This window comes from Phocoena phocoena, chromosome 8, assembly GCF_963924675.1.
Source record: "Phocoena phocoena chromosome 8, mPhoPho1.1, whole genome shotgun sequence".
NCBI classification, from domain to species: Eukaryota; Metazoa; Chordata; class Mammalia; order Artiodactyla; family Phocoenidae; genus Phocoena; species Phocoena phocoena.
Genome location: NC_089226.1, coordinates 106759274 through 106786416, shown reverse-complemented (window position 1 = coordinate 106786416; position 27143 = coordinate 106759274). Strand labels below are relative to the sequence as shown.

At 50.3% G+C, this 27143-nt stretch overlaps 1 protein-coding gene across 1 annotated transcript in view; it reads right to left on the bottom strand.

Annotated features, from left to right (window-relative positions):
* PPFIA1 (PTPRF interacting protein alpha 1) overlaps positions 1-27143 on the bottom strand; it is an 86952-nt gene that overhangs the window by 32344 nt on the left and 27465 nt on the right. Inside the window, exons 3-15 of the mRNA XM_065881836.1 lie at positions 17621-17722; positions 16938-17102; positions 16439-16513; positions 15983-16084; positions 15539-15760; positions 13072-13218; positions 11532-11666; positions 10559-10633; positions 10096-10179; positions 7959-8090; positions 6731-6793; positions 5578-5657; positions 985-1120 (exon numbers count right to left, since the gene is read on the bottom strand). Of these exons, the coding sequence (XP_065737908.1) occupies positions 985-1120; positions 5578-5657; positions 6731-6793; positions 7959-8090; positions 10096-10179; positions 10559-10633; positions 11532-11666; positions 13072-13218; positions 15539-15760; positions 15983-16084; positions 16439-16513; positions 16938-17102; positions 17621-17722 (1518 nt within the window). The remainder of the gene's footprint in view (positions 1-984; positions 1121-5577; positions 5658-6730; positions 6794-7958; positions 8091-10095; positions 10180-10558; positions 10634-11531; positions 11667-13071; positions 13219-15538; positions 15761-15982; positions 16085-16438; positions 16514-16937; positions 17103-17620; positions 17723-27143) is intronic.

Sequence of the window (27143 nt, the reverse complement as noted above, 5' to 3'; positions counted from 1 at the left end):
CTTCAAGAGGCAGAGGGCAGCTCCTCCCTGACCCCCGTGAGTGAGGGCGGGACTTCGCAGCTCACTCTGATGAGCAGAACGCAGTGGAAGCAAAGGTGTGCAGCTTCCGAGACTGCGGCATGAAAGGGCTCTCCCCCGCTCTCTCTCGGAGGGAGTTCTGGAAGGGGTCCACACGGCAAGGACCGGGGCCCTCTCGCCAACAGCCAGGTGAGGGAGTCTGAAAGCGTGCCACCCAGCCCCGGGGGGGCCTTCCGGTGGCAGCGACCTCAGGAGGCCCTGAGCAGGGCCCAGCCCACTGAGATGCTCCCACGTGCACACGAGCTGTGGACTATTAAATGTTCACTGTGAAGCCACTGAGCTTTGCAGTGACTGGCGATGCAGCAGTAGATAAGGAATACACACGGCATGTTTTATTTTACTTTCCATTCACCGCTGCCTCTCTCTTCTCACTAGGGAGTGCGTGCTGGGGTGTGCGTGTGTGCCGGTATTTTGTCCGTTTTTAATTCTCTGCTGGAGCCCTAGGTCTGAGGATGCCTGGCCCAAACCAGCTGCTCACTGAATGTGGGAGCTCAAAATACAGAGACATATATAAAAACTATATGCCGCGAAACGCACAGAAACGTGAAGGCCGTTGAGCCTCCCCTCGCTACAAGACGACGGACGTGCGCATCGTTCACTCTTAAGGACGACCTCAAACCTGTGCTCGTCAGCGCCGCGCCGCGCCTCACAGTAGGTCACGTTACCAAAACTCGTTCTAAAAACAAAGCTTGCCTTAAAAGTAAACTCTTAGTCGGAAAAAGGAAAATGGGGGCAGGGGAAGAGAGGAAGCGACCCATCAAGCGCTGTTTCAAGACAGTCTCCGAACCGCAGGGCGAGGAGGCCAGTATCTCACAGAGCGCTGGCCCGGGACGGGGGCGGGGCGGGACAGGGGGCGGGACAGGGGGCGGGACAGGGGGCGGGGCGGGGCGGGGCGGGGGGCCTTGCCTTGGAAGGCTCGTCGCGCAGCGCTGCCAGCCGGCCTTTCTGCGGGCGTCGCAACACCGCGCTGCTGCTGAAGGAGTCCGAGGGCCCGTCTGCCACGGGGAACCTGAAATCTGGGACGCTGCCCAAGTGGGGTCGGCTGAAACACGGGGGAAGAAAAAGGTCATTATTAGGAGAAAAGTGACCTCACTTTGTTGGCCAAGCCGGAACCTGTCAACTTGGAAACTGAGTGATGTCACAGGAGAAGGTCGCCCAGGAGGGCACCGCTCGCCCGCTCCAACAGCAACCCGCCGCCTGCCCCACCACATCCGGGAAAGCCAGCACAGACACGAGGACATGCAAGTGACAGGGACGGCATCCAGCTGTCTGCGGTGTCCAGGGGTCTGTGGGCCACCTGGGAACCCGCCCTCCGGTCAGGGCGCTGGGCCCGGCACCTGCTCTGCTTTTTCCTTGACATCCACACCTCCCCTCTGGCCTTCAGCTGTTCTCTCCTTTCCTGTTTGGGCCAAGATTCCCAGTGTGAAGGCCATCAATCACAAACATTCCTCTACCTGGAACACCGTCTACAGCGCTCACAGCGCCTCAGACAAACCAGCAGCAGAAACCCCTCTGAACCACGGCTTAGAGCTTAGATGGACTGGTGTTTCCGAATCAAAAGCAGAGTCCTGGGTGTAATTAGATTAACGATCAAGGCTCTAGGCTGAAGAAGTCCCAGAACAGGTGGTTGGGGCCCTGAGCATGACGACAGAAACTGGGCGTGGGTGTCAGGAGACACCCCGGTCAGCGGAGGTGCGGCCCAGCCTTGACCATGGGCCCACCTGCACTGTGGGCCCAGCCCGGGAGCTGCTCGGCCCTTGTCTCTGGGAAGAAGGGTGGCACCTTCATTTGCAGGAGTCCTGAAATCCGGGAAAGAGACCCCACTCCCCTGAGGAGAGTAAAGCACTCCTCACACCCTCTGCAGAGCGGGCCAGGACCACGTGCTAGCTCAGCCTCCTCTGGTTCACACTCTGCTTGACGTTTTTAAAAGAAATGTCTTCCCAACAAACACATGAAAGAATGCTCAACATCATTAATCATTAGAGAAATGCAAGTCAAAACTACAGTGAGATATCATCTCACACCAGTCAGAATGGCCATCATCAAAAAATCTAGAAACAATAAATGCTGGAGAGGGTGTGGAGAAAAGGGAACACTCTTGCACTGCTGGTGGGAATGTGAATTGGTACAGCCACTATGGAGAACAGTATGGAGGTTCCTTAAAAAACTACAAATAGAACTACCATATGACCCAGCAATCCCACTACTGGGCATATACCCTGAGAAAACCATAATTCAAAAAGAGTCATGTACCAAAATGTTCACTGCAGCTCTATTTACAATAGCTAGGAGATGGAAATAACCTAAGTGTCCATCATCGGATGAATGGATAAAGAAGATGTGGCACATATATACAATGGAATATTACTCAGCCATAAAGAGAAATGAAATTGCATTATTTGTAGTGAGGTGGATAGACCTAGAGTCTGTCATACAGAGTGAAGTCAGTCAGAAAGAGAAAGACAAATACCGTATGCTAACACATATATATGGAATTTAAGGGAAAAAAATGTCATGAAGAACCTAGGGGTAAGACAGGAATAAAGACACAGACCTACTGGAGAACGGACTTGAGGATGTGGGGAGGGGGAAGGGTAAACTGGTACGAAGTGAGAGAGCGGCACGGACATATATACACTACCAAATGTAAAACAGATAGCTAGTGGGAAGCAGCCGCATAGCACAGGGAGATCAGCTCGGTGCTTTGTGTCCACTTAGAGGGGTGGGATAGGCAGGGAGGGAGGGAGACGCAAGAGGGAAGAGATATGGGAACATATGTATATGTATAACTGATTCACTTTGTTATAAAGCAGAAACTAACACACCATTGTAAAGCAATTATACTCCAATAAAGATGTAAAAAAAAAAAAACGTTTTCAAGTGTTGCATAGGATTTATCCCTTGTTTGCAGGAGATCAAAGTCTGGAATCTCCCTTGAACCGCAACGGTCTCTCCCTTCACCTCTGGCCTCATTCCTAAGGAAACTGCTCCTTCTTTCTCAGCATGACTTCTACCCAACTGCTTGGGGGCCACAGCACACTTCAAAATCGGGTGAAAGCTATGACACAAAATCCCGCACGTGCTTTTGGTGGCTGGCGGATCCTCTGAAGTCCACAAACGCCCCCGGGTTCTGTCGCCCCACAGCAGTCATTTCCCAGTCTCCTTACGGAGCCCAGCCACCATCTTTCTCCCCCACTTGTCAACCGTGGCTGGCTTTCCTCCCAGAAGATCTCAGAGACAAGGTGACCGATTTCACTGTGAAGTCCTGCCAAACAAGCCGAGCCTGCCCTGCCTACGAGCCATCTTTTCAGTCCTCCCTCCGCACCCGAGGCCCCCCTCCCCACCTGCTGTGATCCGTCTTTTCCCATTTCTACAGCTCCCAACCACCCCTCTACTAAGCCACTTGACATTACACCTCTAGAACTGCCTCCTTGAAACGTCCCCTCCCGCAGTACCCAGCCCCTCCAGCCCACTGTCTTCAGAGCAGATTTCGTCTACAGCCCCCACAGCGCCATCAGAACACGGAGGCCCCCCTCCGCCCCCCCCGCGCCATCAGAGCACAGAGCACCCCCCCTCCGCCCCCCTGCGCCATCAGAGCAGAGCCCCCCCACTCCACCCCCCTGAGCCATCAGAGCACAGAGCCCCCCCACTCCACCCCCCTGAGCCATCAGAGCACAGAGCCCCCCCTGCCCTCTGCGCCATCAGAGCACAGAGCCCCCCTCCCGCCCCCCTGCGCCATCAGAGCAGAGCCCCCCACTCCACCCCCCTGCGCCATCAGAGCAGAGCCCCCCCACTCCACCCCCCTGCGCCATCAGAGCAGAGCCCCCCCACTCCACCCCCCTGCGCCATCAGAGCACAGAGAGCCCCCCTGCGCCATCAGAGCACAGAGCCCCCCTCCTGCCCCCCTGCGCCATCAGAGCACAGAGAGCCCCCCTGCGCCATCAGAGCACAGAGCCCCCCTCCCGCCCCCCTGCACCATCAGAGCACAGAGCCTCTCCCCCCGCCGCCCCCCTGCGCCGTCAGAGCACAGAGCTCCCTCCAGCCACCCCCCAGCGCCATCAGAGCACAGAGCCTCCCCCCCCCCCGCTCCCCCCGCGCCATCAGAGCACGGAGTCCGCCCCCGCCCCCCTGCGCCATCAGAGCACAGAGCCCCCCTCCCGCCCCCCTGCGCCATCAGAGCACAGAGCCCCCTCCTGCCGCCCCACTGCGCCATCAGAGCACGGAGCCCCCCCCCCCGCCCCCTACGCCATCAGAGCACGGAGCACACCCCCGCCCCCCTGCGCCATCAGAGCACGGAGCCCCCCCCACATCCCTGCGTCATCAGAGCACGGAGCCCCCCTCCCGCCCCCCTGCGCCATCAGAGCAAGAGCTGCTTCCTCGTCCTTGACTTTCACTGTCACACATGGCTCTGGTGACCATGCCCAAGGCTTTTCCACTGAAAACGCCCGCAACCGTGCCAGCCCTTCGCTTCTGGCACCCGCGCCCCCTTCATCACTCAAACTCCCAAAAGAGTAACAGGCTGTGTCCACCTCCTCCTCCAGGTACCCGCACCGCCCTCACACACGCCTCATCTACCCCGTGAGCAGGGCTCTGCCTCCACCTCTGACCTCACCCTAGAGGACCTTAGCCAGCAAGTCCGGCGATGCCGCTGTCCCGATCTCCCTCCAGCCCCCCACCCCCCACCGTCCGTAAGCACACACACTCTCCTTGAAATTCTACCCCCCCCCCGGTGGTTCTGGAGACAGGGAACACTTCTGGCTCTGCCTCTATCTTCCTTGATTTCTCCTTTTTTCTAGGAGGTTCAGCAAGGACCCTAGACCCTGACGGTCCCCTGCGTTTGCAAACGCTGCAGTATCTGTATAGGCTCCGAACCGTCTCCTGAATCACGATTCAAGCAGGAGTCTCTTTCCTACAGATGAATGAATGTCACCAGTTAAGCTCTTCAATAACTTTTGCTAAAGTTTAACTCTCACTTGATGATCATTTTCCGCAAAGAAAGCAAAGAAAAATTTAAATAGCTTAAAAAGAATTATTGCCCCTATAATGACGAGTAAGAAAAAAATCAGGATGCTGAGTCATTTGCTCATTCACAAGCCAGGTGGTTCCTCCCACGGCAGCCAACGCCAAGTCATGTCTCAATAAATTTTAAAATGACTGCAAGTCACTAACCTTCTGCGATTCTTAAGAAACATCAGTGTCACAGTCTGTCAGGTCCCTCAAATGAATACACCCAAATATTAACGAGCCACCACCCTCCTTCCAAACCGCCTCCTGTGGTTTTGAGTCTTGTCAGTAATGTGAATGCCACTCTCCTAGGTACCGAGTTCTAACCTTAGGAATGACGTTCTACTCTTCCCTCTAGCCTGCCACTAAGCTACAGGCTCCTGGAGGCGCGACCACGAGCTATACCCACCCAGTCACACCGTCCACACAGCCATGACACGCCCCTGTATACACACGGCAGTGCTGAGCAGAGCTGTGACCTGGGGAACGTCCTACCTGTGGTGTAGGGGAGCCCCTCTCAGCCCCGTCTGGTCCAGTTCAGCTCTCAAGGCTTCCAGGGTTAGTACGAGCTGATCCTACAAAACAGCAAATGACATAACACATGTTGCTTTCAGGATATAAAATGACTTGCATCAAAATGTGCTCAAACGCTGAACAAAACCATAACAGGTTACATTAGCAGCTATAAAATCCAAACATTTTAATTCTGAGAAAATGTTCTCCAAGAGTCCCATAGCAAACATAAACGCTCAGACCAGTATTAACTTTATAAACTGCAGTGAACAAAAAGTTACATCTTGGTCGTAGAAAAGCTCTCAGAAGAGAAACGCCAAGCCATTAACAATAATGAATTCTGAGACAAGCTGTACTTGGGGCAGGGGTGGGGGACACACACGCAGGATTCACTCTCCATCGCACTCGCTCCTCTGCATTGCTTTTAGCTGTCTACGCCAAGCACACATCCACTCACGTGCCATCTCTACTCCCAGCGTCACTTCCTCACAGGGCAGAGCGACAAGGCAGACTGCCAGAGTTGCTGAGTCAGTGGACAGCCTTCCTGCTCTGTGCTGTGGGCCACAGCTGCCACGCACCTCCTGTGGCTACTGAGCGCCTGAGACGGGCCACCCCAGGGCGCCAAGCGCTGTGACCAGAAACCACACCGCGGGTTTCAAAGACTCAGGTGGAGAGAAGACCGTAAAGTAGCTCATTCGTTTTTAGAGCAATTATACGATAAGATAACATTCTGATTACATAGGGTAGAATACAATAAAATTGACTTCACCTGTTTCTTTTTACCGTTTTAAACGTGGCCACTAGGAAATGTTAGATTACACATGTGGCTCTTATTATCTTTCTGATGGACGGCACTGTTCCAGATGAAAGGCTCCTGCTTTGTTTCAGCTTTCAAATGAACCCAGAAAGGACTCAGAATTCTGAACCACACACACCTGCTGGACTCTAAATCCATCTAAAATGCAAACGCCTTCAACATACAAATCCCGGAGTGCTATGTATGTTATAGCAGTGGACTAGCCATAAAGAAAATGTAGCTCAACTTCTGCTCAACAGCTGTAATAATTATAGTAACAATGAACCCAGCTCAATTCAGCTCTTGACAGATTTCTAAACAACCTAGAGATTGAAGCACCTTATCATGTTGCATTTCTTCTAATTGCTTTTTTGCATTTTCAACTTCTCGTAGGAGGGAATTCTGAAAAAGATATAAATAGCCTTTTAGTGTTAATTCTTAAAAATGTCCCACGTACTATAGGACGGCTACGGTTCTGTCTGAAACAGTAAAGCGCCGCGGGAAGGAACGGGCCACTAACGGGCAGATCACACTCCCAGGGTAAAATGCGAGCCACGAGGCCAGATGACACCTTTTCATCATAACCTGTACGTATAAAATTCCCTTCTTCACCGACTGATTTTCTAGATGTAAGGAGGTCAAGTTCATGGGCTAAGTTAAACTGGTTTATACCGGCTTTCAGCTTTTGCAGTTCTGTGGTCACTCGGGAGACCGGCACAAGTTTCACGTGCAAAATTCAAATCTGAGACAAAAATATTCCTACCTTAAGGCCGGCCCGCAGATCAGGGAGGAAGTGAGGTAACTGCCCTATGTGGTCTCTAGTAATGCACTTCATCGTGGGTTTTGTGTAAAATAAAATGTACCACATCATCACTGGTAACCACTGGTCTCTCCCAAACAAGCAGCATCCCAGGTGCTAACCTCAGGGCAAATTCTTGGGCCTCATCTGTAGGGCGCTGGTGCAGTCGGGACAGGTTTTTTATCAAACCTGAACCAAAGTGTCGCCCATCAGAGCTTCTCTGACATAGATTCTCGGCTACTCCTTTACTCTGGTTACAGCTAAAGTAGTTCCATGATGAGAGTAGCAAGAGTCCAGGCTTAAGACATTTTCCAAACCAAATGAAAAGAGAGAAGGCTGGAGTTGGAATATGAGAACGCTGAGTTTTTAGACGGTTAAATCTTTTATATTACATCACACACAAGAGACAGAAATAAACCTCTAATGCAAGAGCAATGAAGGGGTGAGGGTGGACCTAGAAAACTCTGGCGCAGGGGCTGATAAACTCGGCCCGTCAGTGGCACACAACCACGTCCATTCCTTTACGGATCGCCTGTGGCTGCCTTCACGCTACTTAGCTGATCAGCACGAACTTCTACTCAATTACTCACAATCGGTAAACGCCTAAGATATTTACTACGTGGTTGGCCCGCTATGGAAACAGTTCTCCAGCTCTTGTTCTGGAGAGTAAGAATGATAGGCAATGTCCCATACGCACAGCCTGGGCAAGGACGTAACCCCTGGCGCCCCTTTTGCAAAGGGGCCTTCAGGGACGTTGCGCTAGCGCACCTTATCTTCCAGAGCTGCCATTCTCTCTTTAAGATGAAGCTGAAGCCTCTCGTTAGATTCTGAAAGAAGCTTGTCAACAGTGTCTGATAAACGTTTATTGTGTTCTTCATTCATTTTTTCTCTCTGCCTTGCCTAAAATAGGAAAAACAAAAACTTATAAACTTCAAGAACAAGTATGGTCATTATTTTAAAAGCGCCAAGGAGCGACGACGTGACTGGCCTATGCCCTGGCTCCCCAGGCTGCCCCTCCCACTGCCATCTCCGGTGGACTCTGCACCGTCACCAGAACCGACTGGATCACCAGAGCTGACTGCAGGTGCAGAGAAAGGTCCCTCCCACTGCTTCTGTTCAACAAAGCACCCAGGGGGCCTCATTAGTGTCACCAGCCATTAACTGTCTGATGGACTCAAGGAGCAGATTTACACGCAGAAAACAAGCATATTTTAAAGGGGACCAGCTTACACACACACTGGAGGGGGAACTTCCCAGCATGTAAACAGAAGCTTGAATCTGGATTAAGGGGGTAAAATGAGTTCAACTTATAAAGCAAAAGGTAAAAAAATTTCATTTTGGGAAAAAAAACAGTGGAGACAGACTTTCACATGTTTTTCTTTATACTCTTAACATCACCTGAATTCTTTGTAATGATAATTTATACTAAAAAACTAGAAATAATTACCGCAAGTAATTTTTAAATGTAATAAAATTGGTAAGTCTGTGTTCTATAAACCTAGCATCAGCTTCACGGTTTCAAAAGCTTATTTTCACCCCACACCCTGAAAGAACACAGAAGAAAAGTGGAGGGGACAGAAAGTGCTGACAGGCAGCACACGTCAGGGCAGGTCCCCTCGGCGGGTCTCCCTTTTCTCCTAGGTTGTTGGAAACACTAAATACAAAGCGCTCAGAATCACGCCCAAAACACAGCAACCACCATCATCTAGAAGAGACCCAGCTCACCGTACGATAAGGCTCTCAGCATTCAAATTTTAAAAATAAATTTATTTATTTTTGGCTGCGTTGGGTCTTTGTTGCTGCACGTGGGCTTTCTCTAGCTACGGTGAGCGGGGGCTCCTCTTGTTGCGGAGCGCAGGCTTCAGTAGTTGTGGCTCGCGGGCTCTAGAGCAGAGGCTCAGTAGTTGTAGTGCAAGGGCTTAGCTGCTCCGCGGCATGGGGGATCTTCCCGGACCAGGGCTCAAACCCACGTCCCCTGCACTGGCAGGTGGGTTCTTAACCACTGCGCCACCAGGGAAGTCCCTCAAATATTTTTAAAGCAAAACCACTTAAAAGTTTGCTTTGAATTGCCTTAGTCATAAACTGCATCCCTATTGCAACGAGCTCTGGAAGTAATGAAGTGCACCCCTCAAGCGGTGAGAGTCGAATTCTCTGCCTAAGAGGGGAGGGCGCGTGCCTGTGTGGGGGGCAGGGGCGCCTGGCATGCGGATCTCTTGACAGGAGGCAGACGCTTTCCTTCCTGGAAGCTCACGTTTGCTGCTCTGCAGTCCAGGCCCAGGAACGCCGCGTTCTGGTGGTGATAGTACTGATGTCGCACGCCTGGACCTGGGGCCACCACTCGCTCTATTTCCTGGAGGTTCCATCTCGCCGTGTGACCAAATCTTCCAGGAAAGCTCTCTCAGGACTCAGCTGATGTGAGCCTCCACCACCACGCTTTCCCGATGCTCCTTTTTATCCCATCTCCGAGCACAGGAGTTTTCCTCCTGCTCAGGAACAGCCATCCCTACGTCTACCTTTGTGTCTGGAACAATACTTTGGGGTTCAGGACAGCGATCAGGCCCGTGACTGGAATCTGGGACTCCAGTGCCACACCCCAGGCAAGCAGACCCAACGCCTAGGGCGCTGTGCCTTAAGTGTCACGGGCACCCCGGGCTGGCACCTCAGGCTTGTTTGAGGGGGCCCCGTAAGGTCCCACCTGTACCTGGAGCAGCTCCCGCAACAGGCTGGTCAGAGCGGCAGGCGGCCTCCTCCCCCTACACCCCGCCTGCGGGCAAGCACGTGGTGGGTGCGCCAGTCAGCAGACAGCACGCAGACGAGGCCGCACACCGAGTGCACACGGCGGTGGGGGGTGGGGAGCAGCCCCCAGGCCCGGCCCGGCGCTCGGCCTCTCTGCCCGGACACGTACCCGCTGCAGCTCCTGGTGCTTCTCCTCCAACTGTGCCTCCATCTGGCGCAGCCTCTCCTCGATGTTGCCGTGTCTCTCTTCGGCCTGCCAGCAAAGAATGGTGTCAGTTCAGCTCATAGTTGCCCTTTCCTGACAACACGCGGGGTACGACTGCAGCAGCCACAAGCAGGACGTGCTGTGCGTGGACCACGCGCCCCGTGCTCAGCGGAAGGCACGCGCTGACGCCTGCTCGCACGTCCTGCGTGGCCCCATGCGTGACCCCGGGAGGCAATTCACCCCCTCGGGCAGGTGACTGAGGCGTGACGGGCGCTGGCGATCGACTCGTGAGAGAAGATGTGCTCCCCCCACCCCAGGTCCCACACCCGTGGGCTGTGTTCTCGCCCCAGCCTCAGACTGCTCTGGGTGAGGCAGCACGGGAAGCAGGCAGCGGCAAGCACAGCCAAGAGCGATGTACACGTTCTACCTTCCTAAGCTGGGAGGTAAGTTCGAACAGTGTAGCTTCCTTAGTGGCAGAGTTTCCAGCAGACAAAAGGTCAGACTACAAGGCCGACCAGGGACAGGAGAGATGACAGGGGAGAAAAGAAACCGAGACTTTGAATGCAGATCACGAAGGAAAAGGAGCGCTTCTGTTACAGCTGTTAGCAATGAACTTGCTCTAAGGACGGTCTGTGAGCACCTGACGCCACGTGCCCACCCCGGGTCTGTCCGGCCCCCTCAGCAGCTCACTGAGCTCCAGGCAGGCGACACAGAACTCCTGACGGATGCACCAGCACAGGCCAGGGCCCGCTTCTCTGGGCCTGGCCAGCACCTACTGGCAGTGCAGGACCACACGCCTGAAAGACTGGGTCGGTGGCTGGTTGTGCGCTTCCTCCCCGCCGTGTGGACGAGCCGCCCCCAGCGCCGCTGCGTCACCGGGACAGCCCCCTCTCACCTGCCGGCTGTCCGGGGACGGTGAGGCTGTGAGGGCAGGGACCGGGCCTGGCACGGGCCCCACCATGATTTGTTCAACCAGTGAATGAATAAGGACTCAAAAACTTGTTTATTACGAAGTTACTTCGGCGGTCTTCGACAGAGAATGGGATTTTCCTACTTCTGAGAAAAACTGCCCTGCTCTTCCACAACCCTTCTACCCTAACCTTGGAGCTGCTGACTTAAGTAGCTCCAAGCAGCAGCGACTCTGAGCTAAAGCACCCCGGGGACACACAGAACACATCCGACAAAACTGGAGGGAAAAGAATGTGGGGATGACACAAAAGCAGGGATAATGTCTGACAGTCAAACTTGCTCCAGTCTCAGACAGTACAGCACTGAAAACAAGTCTGAGCTGCTTGGTGGATTTAGGGGCGCTGACAAGACCACAACGATAAGGCACGTGAACAAATCACCCTCAACACCCAACTCCAGCGTCTGCCCCGCAAGGAGACCCAGGGCAGCACCTTGGAGAGCGCGGCCACCCGCTGGGCCAGCTCCGCCTCCACCTCGGGGAGGGTCTCCGCTCTCCGCAGGGTCTGCTGCAGTTTCTGCTCCGCCAGCTCCAGGCGCTCTTGCAACTGGCGGTTTTTATCCTCAGTCTACAAAATGAGAGCAAAGCGTCAACACGGGCGAATGGTTCAGCCATTTCCGTTTTTAATCGTCTACTAAATCAGTTCTGATGGAGGCACAGCTGTTTTGCCAGCTGCCTCACAGTGAAGTTTTTCTTTCTGTGAAGAGCGCACACCCACTTTCTTGGGCTTGATTTCAACGTGCAAAACACCTCTTGCCAAAGTATCTGCTCTTCCTAAATACCTCCAAAGAAGTCTGAAAACACACACACACACACACACACACACGTTCCTATACATGAAAGCAAACCCGTTTTCTGTAGGAGCTTATTTATTCTTATTGACAAGTTAAGGAAAGAAGGGTTCAGTACTAACCCTTCTTGAAACATCATCAGAATCCTCATTTGAAGAGAACCCTACTCAACAGGCTGTCGCGGGCATGTAAGCCAAAATACAGCGTTCATCTCCTTTGAAATCCAGACCTGCTAAGAGCGTGCCTAAGGGAATACTGGTCAAGTTTTAGCTTTGTAAACGTAGGGTCATTCTTTTAGAAAATCCTCTTACTCTGAAAATTTTTCAATGTAGAAAATTTAGACAGATTTTTCTTTCTTTAAAAAAGGTAAAATGTTAAATCATCTGTATGCTCAGTTCCTGAGAGGTTAACGCTTGTTTCTATGCAGCTTTCTTCTTTTTTCCGTGTGCATGTATCTCTACGTACATATACAAACAACAGATTATGCTTCAAAACCCTCAGAAAATAACAGCGCATGGTACGTAGTATTTTCTGATCTGCCTGTTAAAGTCATCATTTTGAACATTTTGAGGCTCTTAATTAGCATTCCACACCATAAGTTTTAATGGCTTTCTAGTATTTTATTTTTATTTTGGGGCCAATGATACACTTTATAACACACCAGACAAACTCACTTTGTTTTCCAGAAGCCAGGTTTGGTTTCCCTAGTTAACTCTTGGTTATCTGAGACCACACAGAAACAGGAGCAAGTGAGGCAAACCGAACCACAGGAGGCACAGACCTTACTACTCAGGCTGCATCTCTCAATCTGCCATTTACCACACTGACCCCAGTTACCAACAGGCAGCCAGCTGCCTTGAAGTTCTTTGCCACTCTCTGCTCTTTTGGTAAAAATGCTAACAAGCAACAAGAGTCAGGAGTGCAGCTCCACAAAATGGTTGAACCAAATCCTAAAAAATGAAAACCTGTAAATTGCAGTCACCCACAATTTTTAAAAAATTTATTTTATGCTAGTACAGTTGATCTACAATGTACACCACACTTCTGAACATAATACTCTAAGATCACAAAAACTTTACCCTGGGACTTGATTTCCAACATGGAAGTCACAGGAAAAGGTCTTCCCCCCTTCACTAGTAAGTCATTAATAAAAGCCAGACAAAATTCGATAAAAACCACTACCTGTCGATGCACAGACTCCTTATTTGCAATTTCATTTTCCAGTTTATCGTTGAGGTCGTGCACGGAGGTGGCTTCACGCTGTGCCGCGAGGTAGCGTTTCTCCAGAGTCGTGACCCTCTCTTCCATGTCTTCCTTCTGGGCCATGGCCTATGTCGGGCATTCCAGAGGGAGAGAAGGGAAGTAACCAATACGTAACAGACGGGTGTACTCAGAGAGAGAACAAACTGGGCTCAATCCTAAGTTTCAAATCAAATATAAAATTACTGTCCTCCAAATTAAATTGACAGACATGCCAGTTTTCTCCGATGTGAATGAAAACGCACCTACCTCAAAGATCATAAATATTCACCGAGTAATTAGCACTCATCTGTCTTTTTTATTTTTTAAATATTTATTTATTTTGACTGCACTGGGTTTAAGTTGCGAAACGCAGGATCTTTGTTGCGGCATGTGAATTCTTAATTGTGGCGTGCGGGAACTACTTCCCCGACCAGGGAGCGAACCCTGGACCCCTGCATTGGGAGCACGGAGTCTTACCCACTGGCCCACCAGGGAAATCCCAGCACTCATCTGTCTTAATGCTATGTCTGGCCACTCAGTTTACCAAGTTTATCCTTTTCTACATAATATTACCCAAAAAAAGAGAAGAAGTATAATAAAATATCCTGTTATTGCCAGAATTCCAGGAGGGGGAAGGCGTCTGCCATGAAGACAGGACCTCTGTTTGCCTCACAATACAGCTGGAGAGGCAACAGGGAGATATGTGTCTCATTTTCTTGGGTAAAAGTCGGATGAAATCTCATCCAATTACCACAGAATTAAAGTAATAATATTAACAAATGGAAACAGAGCTCAAAGTTTAATACAACTGGGGACTTCCCTCGTGGCCTAGTGGTTAGGAATATGCCTGCCACTGCAGGGGACGTGGGTTTGATCCCTGGTCCAGGAAGATCCCACGTGCCGTGGAGCAACTAAGCCCATGCGCCACAACTACCGAGCCTGCGCTCTAGAGCCTGCGAGCCACGACTACTGAGCCCGTGCTCCACAACTATGGAGCCTGTGCTCTAGAGCCTGTGAGCCACAGTGCCACAACTACTGAGCCTGCGCTCCACAACTATGGAGTCTGCGCTCTAGAGCCTGCGAACCACAACTACTGAGCCCGCGCGCCTAGAGCCGTGCTCCGCAACAAGAGAAGCCACTGCAATGAGAAGCCCACGCACCGCAACAGGAGTAGCCCCCGCTTGCCGCAACTATAGAAAACCCGCGTGCAGCAACGAAGACCCAACGCAGCCAAAAATAAATAAAATTGAGAACACACAAAAGAAGTTTAATACAACTGGAAGCAGCCTTCTAAAGCCTAATTCTTCTAAAGCAAAATTATATTACACAGTACCAAACGCGGAAACTAGGACCTGAACTTTTTGCTACTGCAATTCCTGTCCCCAGCTAAAAATCCGCTTCAGGTCCCTCCCTGTTCACTAAGTAACCAATATTAGCAAAGTCTTAATATTAAAAGTGGCAAGTCTTAAAATTTTCTTTTCAAAATTCTCTGCATATTAAACTCTGCCACCTCGCCTCCTCCTGTTGCCAAAGAATAATGTAGGCAGGTTATATAGATACATGCAGATATTTGTTTTGAATTCTTACATAAAATTACTCACACCAAGCTACTGAACAGGATGTACACCTGTTCTACATACACGTGAAAGGGGTTCTCTCTGCGGTGGTCTCACAAGGTGGGGGGGAGGGGGTAGGAGCTGTCTGTTTACAAAGGAGAGGTTACGCTAACAGGAGGAGGTGCCAGGGAAGGCACCCAGCGCTCATTTGTTTTTAGTGACAGCGGGCTAGTTTCTCGTAAATCACGATACATGCAGAAACGTCTGCCAGAGATGCACACATTTCTACGTATTTTTACAGCATGAGCCTGATGACCCAAGTGTGAACAAACGCCACTCTGTCCGACCACCAACATCAATATCGTACATTCCCCTCAAGGAGCGGAACACCAGAAAACTAGAAACACAGCCAACAGTGCCGCCCTGGCAGAGCCCACAGCCCATGCTCACGTCTCTCCGAGAGAACTACCACCACAGAGGCCACCACACTCGCTCGAAGTGTATCAAAAGGCAACCTGAGCATAATCAGGAATACATTCGACAGCCTAGGACTTATAGGAACGAGGCGTCCACACCCAGGCCAGTACACTCACAGCAGCACAGCAGGAGGGGCCGGCTTCATGTCCGTTCCGCTGCCAACGGACCAGCTGCACCAGGCCTCCCCTACCTTTAAAGACCTTGACACAGAAACGGGGAAGCCGCCAGTCAAAGCCTCAGGGCTCTGTTCTGTTTTGCTCTTACTCATACAGTCACCCCAAGGTTGAAGTAACTGGGAGAATAAGTGACAATCAAACCGAAACAGTCCACACGTTCAACCCCATGACAATACTGACATGGCGACTGTCACTCACTTCACGGACATCCCGTTGCAACTTTGTGTTCACTTCCTCAGATTTGATGAGGTCTTTCCTGGCCGTGTCCAGATCTTCCTCCAGCTCTGTCACGTGACTGGACAGGGCGGCCAGGCGCTCCTTCATCTGGCTCTGCTCCCTTGACTGCTTGTCTATGACTTCCTGGAGCTCAATCACTTTAGCCAGGTCTTCCTCGTGGCTCAGAGAACCGTCAGAAGATCTCTAATGGGGGGAAAGAACCCTTAAACAGCCTTGTTTGCTGAGGGAGGAAATAAAGCACTTCTGGGAAGTCGGTAAGGTCAAAGCTGCCTTCTGCACGCTGTGGGTTCACACGACTCTCACGGCCACTCGGGCCGAAGTGGTGTGTTGGCGACAGGTTCCCAACACGCGTGCACAGACTGGACGGGTGGGACGAGAACCAGACAGAGGGGACCAGGGACTTGCCTTTCCGTTCGCGCTCGGCGTGTTCTCTTCCTCATGGTTTATGTCAAGCACCCCGTCCGTTAGTGTCTTTTTCTGGTTATTCTGTTCTTTAAGAATCATTAGCTAAACGCAAACAATTGAATGAGAGTAAAGAAATAAGTAAAGGCAGCAAAACTCCATTTGGAAAAACACAACTGAAAAGAAAACACATGGTGATGTTATCCATCCTGAACATAACCAGGTCATTAAAGTCAGAATTTACCTTCTACTGGAGACAGGGGTACTTAAGAGATTCTGCAACTCTGAAATAAAAGTCTAGTTTACTAATCGTTGAAATGATCCAGATGGGCTGGTCCTCAATCAGAAAGATAAATAACATCTGATACCTACTACTACAGTCTTCATACTTTTTTAAAATGAAGGGATTAAGAATTAGGAACCCTCAGTTGAAACTGTATGACGATTTATCAAGCTTACCTCTTTATGTGTGGCACCTAATTCTTCTTCTAACAAACTACACCTTTCAAGGGCTACTCGTAACCGTTCTCTCACCTGAAAACAAAAGGGATCCAGTTGGTGTGTGTGTGTATATGTGTATATATGTTAATTCAATTCTTACTGCATAGTTATCCTAGTAGACTATTAGTGTAATATAACATAATAGAATACCTTTAATGTCTTTCGTTGATCTTAACGTCAAGAAAACCTGCTTGCTAATAGCTTTAAAATTTCACCCTAAATAAATTCTATTACCCAATTCCTAATAGCCAGTTGATACACAGGATATAATAAATCTCGAGACATTTATGCCAACTAATACTTTTTAACTATATAGAACTCTGGCTTCTTATTAAAAAACTGTGTTTACAAGAATTCAAGAAGCTCAAAAGTCAACTAAAGCTGCACAAACACCTGCGTTGTCCGCCAAATGACGCAGCACGTGTACAAACCCGGAACTGCCGTGTGGCGGCGGTACCTTCTCATCCAGGGCTTTGTGGTGCTCGAATAGCGACTTCAGCGCTTTAAGCACTTCCACCTCGCTGGACACGCCTGCCGGGGACTGCGCCTGCCGCTTCACCACCGTCATCCTGAGGGACCGCTCGTGCCGTGAGACCAGACACTCCAGATGTTCCAGCAGCAGCTGCAGGGCGAGGCCAAGGTGAGCACGGTTTACAGAGCACTTTCAATCTCATATTTGAATCTGGGGCAAATAACTCCTTTCAATCTCACACTAAAGCCAAAACCGTGCGAAGACAGGTCTGAATCCCTCTGGTTCTGCCTAAAGTCAGAGAGAACTTCCCTGGCGGTCCAGGGGTTAGGACTCAGCGCTTCCACTGCAGGGAGCGTGGGTTCGATCCCTGTTCAGGGAACTAAGACCCGCCCCCGCTTGCCGTGCGGCGTGGCCAAAAAATAATAAATAAATAAATAAAGTTAGAGAAATTCCCCCTCGAATATATTAAAATTGCATTAACTCTCATCATTAATTTCAAGCAAGGTCTGAGAACCCTGAACTGATCAACCCCAGTCCACTCAGTGGGAAAATGTCGAAAATGTGTTTAAAAACAGACAGAGTGGATCATCTTTTGAGTTTAAAGACAGCAACACGGAGCCCAGTCGTGACCCCGAGGCAAATGTTAACACAGAGGATCCCCTACTGACCCTGGTGTTGTTCCTTTCCGCTTTCAGTTCAGCAATTTCTTCTTCTCTTTCCAGGAGCTGTTCCCTGCATACATTTAGTTCTTTAGTAAGTGCTGCAAACTCCTAGAAAACAGTTAAGTAAGTAAATAGATATAAATATAAATACAAAAGAGAGCGAGAGAGTGTCTCTAAAGACCAATTCCCGTCAAGCCTCTCCAGGCTTCACACAAAGACAACTCCCGCCCTGGGATAAGCGGGACCTCTCTGACCCTCCAGAGAATGAGGGGTCCACCGAGCAGCCCAAGACCACACAGAACACCGTAACTCCGACCGACTTTCACCCCTCCACCCCCGACCCTGGCACGCACACGGCGGGGAAGGGAATCCAAGCCTGCCTTCTCAAGACCCAGGGAAGTCCGAGATATTTTCCTGAACATAAATCCTAATACCAAAGTGGATAAATATATTTTAAGATGACTCACAGGCATGTGACCTAGAACCACTGGGGAGAGTAAAGAAAAAAGGTCTAGAAGGCAACAGGCTTTGGAGTGTCCCCCGGGAAAAAGGCTAATGGTACCCCAAGGCCAGTCTGTTAGCCTGACCCCACTGAAGTCATCCAGACAGTCAATAAACTGGTGAAAACGGTAAATTTATGTTGTATATATTTCACCACAATTTACACAGGTGCGCGCGCGCGCACATATACACGGTGCCCTCCGGAGAGCATCAATCAGCTACAGAATGTGAACGAATCTTTACTTCAGTACTTCAGCGCAGACCTGCAAACACGAAGACATCCCAGTAACGCTGGAGAGAAATAACCCAATGTGTCTTCAAACCCGACCCAGATTCTGAAGATACATCTTCAGAGACCTGGCCGGCTGCATCGGCACCGGGCTTTATGGCTGGGAAGCAGGAAGGGCGGGGCAGCCATGTGGACAACGTCTCCTCTCCCTGTCCTCGCAGCAAGCTCGTTTCCCTTCCTGAGTGTCTGAGATTTCTTTCAGATGTGCCCGTGTTAATTACACTGACTAGCTGATTCCTCTGGTAAATAACTAGCTGACTGTCAGATCGTCTAACGTCTAACATCAGGGAGAGGTTTCCATCTAATTACTAAGATCCTGTATGAGAAACACTCTTCCCGCTACAGGTGAGAGAAAGCCTGACTCAGACCAGCCTAGGCTGAGAGGCAGTTACTACTCGGGAGGGTCAAAGGCAGGGCTGGCTCTAAGGTCGTCTGAATTCAGGGCCCTGGATTTTTCTTTGATCACACTGTCCCCCTCTGCACTGCAGTCTGAGTCAGTTTCATGAAGAAAATGCCTGTCACTAAATGTCTTTGATTATGCCCAGTCCACAGTTCATCGTCCTAACGTGTTTCTCACCGGCTGGATTTCAAGTTGTTTCTCAGCCAGGCCCTCCCGCTCTTGTTTCATTTTTGTCTCTTCTTGTCCTGTGATTTCTAGTTGCTCTTCATGGATGTTAGCTCAGGTCTCAAGCATCCGAAGCACACTTCTCTGGCGGTTTTGCCAGGCCCCATCCGCGAATCTCACATGGAGTAAAGGCACGGCTGCGGAAGGAGCGGGCTCTGGGAGGGTCTCTCAGTGTGAGATCTTCGTGTTGTGGGACGTGGGTTCCAGCTCCCCTCGAGTAGGAGGTGATGTTGTTGGTGCCGACCTCCCCCCACCCAGCCTAGGTCCTGTGGTTGCCCCTCTGGGCCTCCCAAGGCCTCAGGCCAGAACTACGTTTCCATGGTGACCGAGGGCCCCTGCTGCCTGCTTCCATTACAGTCAGTGCAGATCCTCTTAGAGAACCAACCACCAGACAGGGCCATGCCTTCCAGGTATTGCTTTCTGCCCTCCCCGGGCCCACAACTTCCCATAAAGCCCCAATGTACAGAGGGCAGTTGGCCACTATACACTGAGGCCAACCCCAGCTTCAGAAAGCGAGTCTGAATCTAGTTCTAATTCGCCTCAACGCTTTGGATCCTATCACCGTAACCCACGGGAGCCACGTCTCCTGTGCCTCCACCGGCTCAGGGCCTGGAGCACCGCAGGCCAGGGCGTCAGGCCAGCTCAAGCTCCCCACACTGGGTGTCCCGCTTCTATCCTTAAGGGTATTTTCCTCTTTTGGGGGCCTGGCCATATTTTCTGGTTTATGTTTCTCTGTTTAAATTTATCTTTCCGCTGCTGGGTCTGGAGAAGACATATGTCAAAGCATGAGTTTATGCTGCCGTCCTAACTGGAAGTCACAATGCATCCGAGAAACGGCTGCACACCTGGTCTGGCTGAACGCCAGGAGGTGAGCCTGGCCGCTCCCGGGGCGCTCCGACAGCACAGACAGGCAAGCGAGCAACGACCCCCGTGCTCTGCATGAGAGTCACCCAGGCCACCGTGGGAGCAGAGCAGAAGCCATCTCTGATGGGAGGTTTGCTGCCGGGATGGCCCCTGCACTGAATGGCAAGCAGGACCCAGCTGTCCAGCTGGCAAGAGCCTCGTCACGAAAGTACAGCACTGAAGTTGGAGAAGGGCATCCGCAGGCAGGAGTAAGGTGAGGCTGGAGGTGGGCAGAGGCTAGACTAAGGTCCCGCGGACCCCGTAAGGAGTCTGTGCTTCATCCTGAAGGCTCTGGGAGCTGTCTTATTTACAGACTTTGGGGGCCCTGAACAGGGAAGGGGCCAAACTGTTCAAAGTTCCAGGCAGTGCCTGACACAAAGGATGTGCTGCTCAAAATGGGTTTGCTGGGTAAACAAAAGTCCCTGGGAGCAGGGCCGAAGCTGGGCTGGAGGAGGTTAAGAGTGAGAAGACAGCTGAGGCCACAGCAAGAACCCCGGGGAGAAGTGAGGGTCTGACCCGAGACCAAGACTAGAGAGACGCAGAACACAGAAGAATTCTCAGGGCGAAATGCAAGGATCCCCTGTGCCCCCTGCTGTGGCCGTCATCAGCTTTCAAAGGGTCCTCTGGAGCTGTGCTCAGAAGAGCCTGTAAGAGGGTGAGGCCAGATGTGGGGAGGCAGCCTGGCGTTGGGGAAGCGCAGGAGAGGCCGGGCGAGTGAGCACACCGCGGGGGGTGGGGGGGCAGGGCGCGCTGGAGAGTAGAGCCAGCAGGATTTGCCGACAGATCCAACAAATCTGAGAGAAGTAAGGGTCCAGGACGATTCCAAGGATTCTGGAAGGAGCGAGGGAAGGATGGAGGCCCCATTCTCTGAGAAGGGAATGTCTACGGGAAGAGCAGGCTTTGAAGGGAGGTCTAAAAGTCCAGTTTCGGACAAGCTTAATTGGAGAGGTTCTAAGGCATTCAAGTGGAGCTGCACCTCCCGGTCTGGACTTCTCGGGGATGCTGGCCGAGGTGGGAGAGTGATCTCATGGCACTGAGCGTGGGCGATAAAAGATGAGGCTTGAGCCCTGTGAGAAGCCAACGCTGGACGGCTTGGAGACGAGAGGCGTCAGCAAGGGCGGCCGCGGGGGGCCAGGAGGGAAGGGGAACACCTCGGAGTCCAGTGCTCCAGAAGCAATGGTCACCAGGGTCAACAGCTGCTGGGAGTCATCTGACTGGCCCCTGGTGGGCGGGTCTGCTGAAGTGGAGGCCAGCAGTGACCATGACCATGGCAGGTCGGGAGCCTGGGTGGACAGAGAGCAGCAGAGGATGGGAGGAGGACGGCAGTGGGCACACGCTCATTCTTTTGAGGGACTTTGAGTTAAGAGGAGAAGAGAAATAGGGCAGTGGTTAAAGGAGACACAGGGTCAAGAGAGCCCTGCTGCTGGAGGGGACAGGGGCTCGCACGCTGACGGCCAGAGTCCAGGGGAGAGGTGGGAGCCAATGGCCACTACCCGAGCAGCCGAGAGCAGGTCAGTCAGCTGGGTCCGTGCAGAGGGTGCCTTTCCCGGGGGCGCCCAGTTCACCCACAGTCAAGGGAAAGGCAGTCGAATACGTAAGCACAGATCCAGACACACAGGGAGATGTGTGGTGGGAATTTCTGGAAGTCCTCTTCTAATTTCTTCCAATCTCTCTGAGAAAACAGATGCCTTTGCATTGAGTGGAAGGGTGCACGTGGTGCACTGGGGAGGGGAGGAGGGGCGGGCACCAAGTAGCCACTGAGCAGAGAGGGGGTCGGACACCAGTACCACGACCGCGGGCATTCGGGTCCACTGCAGGCTGCCAGCAACACCCATGGACAAGGAACGGACTTAACGGGAGCGGGTTTCCGAGTACGGTGAGGTAGGGTGTGGTGTGTGTGTGTATGTGTGTGTGTGTGTGCTGAGGTAGGGTGTGTGTGTGTGTGTGTGTGCGCGCTGAGGTAGGGTGTGTGTGTGTGTGTGTGTGTGTGTGTGTGTGTGTGTGTGATGATAATGGACCACGGAATTTCCGTGGGTAAAGAAGACAAGGGAGACGTGGGAAGGGAGAAGGACCACAACAAGGTGGTAGGGTCGCAGCCTGTAGGCCCCAGGAGGGTTGAATTTCGGTGTTTTATTTTCCAAAGTTCTACCATCTATCATGAATACATTTCACTGCCTTTAAGTGAAATATGGAGTCAAAGCATAACAAGTGCACACTGCAAGTTTGTGGGCTGGCGGGGGTGGGAGGAGCTTGAAGATGCCTGTACATGCCGGCTACGCGCAACTAGCGATTCACACATTCGCCCCCCCTTGGAGCTAGAAGGGACACCATCTAGCCCCACTTCCACACGCAAGCCCTTTTCCACAGTCACTTTTCCTTTAGCTCTTTCATCACCAGAAGCAAGCCTATGTCTTTTACATACAAAGTTTCCTCAAGCTTTTCCTAATAGCTCCAAACTGTCTTCATTCACCTATTAAGAGAATATTTAATTCCCATCATTTTGGCTAAATGTAAGTGTTTCTCACAATAAATTCAACAGCTAAAACCATTCTACGATATACTGCTTTGAATATGGTAGAAAACAAATTTACGGAACTTCACAATTATTTTTACTCCTTAAAGAAAAACCTCTTTGCTCAAAAGAATTCAACCGAAAAAGTATCAGAGCAAATTTAAACTTAGGAGTTTAGATAAACATTAGACAGGAAATTCCAAAGTTTAAGATTCCAAAAGCATGTTCATATGTGCACTGTGTTTGTATTATCATTGCAGAAAAAACTGCAGAGCCTGAATAAGTCCCAAATATGTGCGATAAACGATCTACTCTATCACCATGACAGGAACCTAATGGTCAGCATCTAAATTTTTTTCTCTTTAGAAAAAAATGTCTGTTTAAAAAGTACTGTAGGGCTTCCCTGGTGGCGCAGTGGTTGAGAGTCCGCCTGCCGATGCAGGGGACACGGGTTCGTGCCCCAGTCTGGGAGGATCCCACGTGCCGCGGAGCGGCTGGGCCCGTGAGCCATGGCCGCTGGGCCTGCGCGTCCGGAGCCTGTCCTCCGCAACGGGAGAGGCCACAACAGTGAGAGGCCCGCGTAACGCATAAAAAAAAAAAAAGTACTGTAAGCCAGTTAAAAGTGACATTCTATTTACTGTAATTAAAGTTTGAAGTATTCTTTGAAACTGAACAGATACAACAATCACTGGAGTATTTTCAGTTTAAAATAAAAGTCTGCACAATACAGATTTGTATTTCCATCTGACGTTTTCGAGGGCTGAGACGAGGGAAAATAACATTCAACCACTAAAATCAATTTAAGAACTTGATTTCACATGATGCGTGAAAGTGCCGATACTTATCATTTCTGGATCTAGATAATAGGATCAGATTACATGAACCAGACGTGACTGATCAACGTCCACGATCAAGAGACTTTCCTGGTGGCGCAGTGGTTAAGAATCCGCCTGCCAATGGACACGGGTTCAAGCCCTGCTCCAGGAAGATCCCACATGCCACAGAGTAACTAAGCCCACGTGCCACCTACTGAGTCTGTGCTCTAGAGCCCTCGAGCCATAACTACTGAGCCCGTGCACCACAACTACTGAGCCTGCATTCTAGAGCCCGCAAGCCACACCTACTGAGCCCACACGCCTAAAGCCCGTGCTCCACAACAAGAGAAGCCACCGCGATGAGAAGCCCGCGCACTGCAATGAAGAGTAGCCCCCGTTCGCCGCAACTAGAGAAAGCCCGCGTGCAGCAACCAAAACTCAACACAGCCAAAAATAAGTAAATAAAAATAAATCAATTTATTAAAAAAAAAAAAGTAAGTCCTATGGATCAGATGCAACATTTGGTTCTAGAAGCGATGACCATTCTCTCTTCCCGGACACCAAGGGAAGTGGGAAGCAGCAGGGTCTGGCCACTTCCTCCCCTCACGTGGTCCCGACACCCTTCCCGTGTTCTTTACCTGACCATCCGTGTTACGGTTCTACATCTTCTATTCTCTATAATCTCCACCAATAGCTCCGTTTTATTTTTAAATTACGTTTCATTATTTTTGCTAACCTGCTGAAACAAGACTAAAGCTTCGCTGGAGGCAAAAAGTGTACGTCCTCTTACTGTAGGGACACGCAGTATAATAAAGAATGGAAATGGGGTCTAATTTTTAGCAAACTAAAATGAACACCTAAAAAACTGACTTGCAGAACTGACTTAGTTTATCTTCTGACAGAAGCTACTGATATTTGCCACAGTCTTAGGTTTAAAAGCATGTCAAATTTTGAACTGAAGGAAAATTAGAAGTTTATACATTAAAATGAATCAGCAAATCATATTTGAAACTCTAATGTGTTGATTAAAATATGCTTGGAAAGGTTATGTATAACTATGTATTCTGCGACCTAATGACGGGAGAAGAAGGACAGAGGGACACTTAGAAGGAAAAAAGACAAACTTTACACCTTTGCAAAATCTGAGTCATGAGCTCACTAGACATACTTAAAGCCGTGAACGCAACAGCACTGGAGTTTCAATTACTGACTATCGCAAGCAACAGAGCAGAATGCGTAAGCAGTTCAAAAGTCCCAGTAGATCTGATTTATTTCTTCTCGTTTCTAAGAAGAGATACTGACGAAATTTATGCTCATACTTAGCATTTGGCAATTACGCAATCGAGATTGTACACTCTGAACCAATCAAGATTGTATACTCTGAACCTAACAAAACAGGGTGCACAGCAGTATTGCAATGCGGTCTCAATTTGGTTAAAAGCAAACACAAACTTGTATTTCTTTTTTTCTTTTTTTTGCGGTACGCGGGCCTCTCACTGTTGTGGCCTCTCCCGTTGCGGAGCGCAGGCTCAGCGGCCGCGGCTCACGGGCCCAGCCGCTCCGTGGCATGTGGGATCTTCCCGGACCGGGGCACGAACCCATGTCCACTGCATCGGCAGGCGGACTCTCAACCACTGCGCCACCAGGGAAGCCCAAACTTGTATTTCTTATTTAAAATATAGACGGACACCCACCAAACTGCTAACGCAGATTATCCACTATGGATGCGAAAGTGGGCCGGAGGTGAGTCTTTCTTTTTAACTTATATTCCTGTTTAATTTCAATTAAGTACGTACTCGCTTTGTTTTTTAAAAAAAAAAGACCAGGGACTTCCCTGACAGTCCAGTGGTTAGGACTCAGTGCTTTCACTGCCGGGACCCGGGTTCAATCCCTGGTCAGGGAACTAAGATCCCACAAGCCGTGCGGTGCAGCCAAAATAATAATAATAAATTTAAAAATTAAAATAAAAAGAATGAAATCATTAGCCCAAATTATTAAAAAAAAAAAAAGGCCAATCTTCACTTCCGTCTTCCTTTCTAAACAAGGTTAAAACTACAGGGCATGAGCAAATACAGGCCGCCTACGTGGACGTAAGCTGTCCAGATACTTTCCCCCAAAGTCGTCGTATCTCAATCTCTAATTCTTTCTTCTGCTCTCCCACTCATCACTGCAAGGTGGCCTCAGCCCCCAGCCTCACTGCATGAGCTCTGGCTGACACACCAGCACCACCCTTGTCTCCACTGAACCCAGTCCAGCTTCAGTGCTCACCTACCCCGTCCTATGGGGGAGCTTCTGACCCCTCCCCTTCCTACTTTCTTCCCCCTTGTCCTGGTCCCTAGTTCTCTGCTCATCTCATAACAGCTGGTGCTCCGGGGGCTCTGTCTGAGGTCCCCTGTTCACCCTACACACCATGCCTGTCTGACCCGTATCAGGCTTCACCCCCCCCCCCCCCCCCGCTGGGTCACTGTCCAACTGCCCACCATGCACCTCCACTCGGCTGTCTTCCAGGACCTCATCATCTTCCTCCTGGCCCCCAGAGTAGAGGAGACCACATGGCCTCCCTCTTTTTCCTCCATGTTTGCCAACTGCTGGGCCTGCTAATTTGACCTCACACTTGCATCTCCTAGACTTGCCGCTGCCGCCGCCTCCTCGGCCTGGGCTGCCGGCCTCTCTGCCCCAAAGAAACCTGGACCCATTAGGGGTCACTCCGAGCTACCCCTTTCCTCCAACCTCCGGCAGCTGCCAGTCTGCTTTCTGTCTCTAGGCACGTGCCATATATTCTGGACACTCCACACATACGGACTTGGACAGTATCTGTCCTCTTGTGTCTGGATTCTTTCACTCAGTGTAATGTTTTCAAGGTTCATCCACGTTGGAGCGTGTGTCAGTGCTTCATTCATTTCTGTGCCTCGATAATAATTCCATCATGTGGATGCAGCACAATTTGTTTATCCGTTCACTGGTTACCGGACATTCGGGCTGCTTGTGCTTTCTAACTATCACGAATCATGCCACTGTGAACATCCCTGCACAAGTTTTTATGTGGATTTATACTTTGGTTTCTGGGCATACCGAGCAGTAGACATACTTCTTCACAATGTAAACGAGTGAATTGTTCCATTTCTGTTTCTAAATTCCAATTTAAATATCCAGCTATCTTAGCCATCACTCCTTTCTTCTTTGGAATGTATTTTCTTTTAGGCAAAAATTGGGATTTCCTCATGGACAGTGATTGTAGGTTTTGCTTCACATATTTTTATCTTTCTGCTGAAGAGCAAACCAAGATGTTTTCAGTTGTTATTAGCGTTTCAGTATTTAAACACACGTCGTTTCTTACAATTAGTCAAGATAATCTGAAAAATAAATGCACATGTGTGTTTCAAAACCACCTGAATATAAGTATGAATGCATATTTCATATGTTTTAGAAACAAGTGTATAATGTCAGTGAAATATCACAGGCGAAAATATTCTAATTAAATTTTAAAAAACTGAGCCTGGGGGTTGAGGGAGAATCAAACCAATGAAGTAAAAAAAATCAAGGGCAGACCATCATGGGATGAATGGGTAAAGAAGATGTGGCACATGTACACAATGGAATAGTACTCAGCCTTAAAAAGAAATGAAATTGAGCTATTTGTAATGAGATGGATAGACCTAGAGTCTGTCATACAGAGTGAAGGAAGTCAGAAAGAAAAAGACAAATACCGTATGCTAACACATATATACGGAATTTAAGAAAAAAAAAGGATGTCATGAAGAACCTAGGGGTGGGATGGGAATAGAGACGCAGACCTACTGGAGAACGGACTTGAGGATATGGGGAGGGGGAAGGGTGAGCTTTGACAGGGCGAGAGAGAGTCACGGACATACACACACTAACAA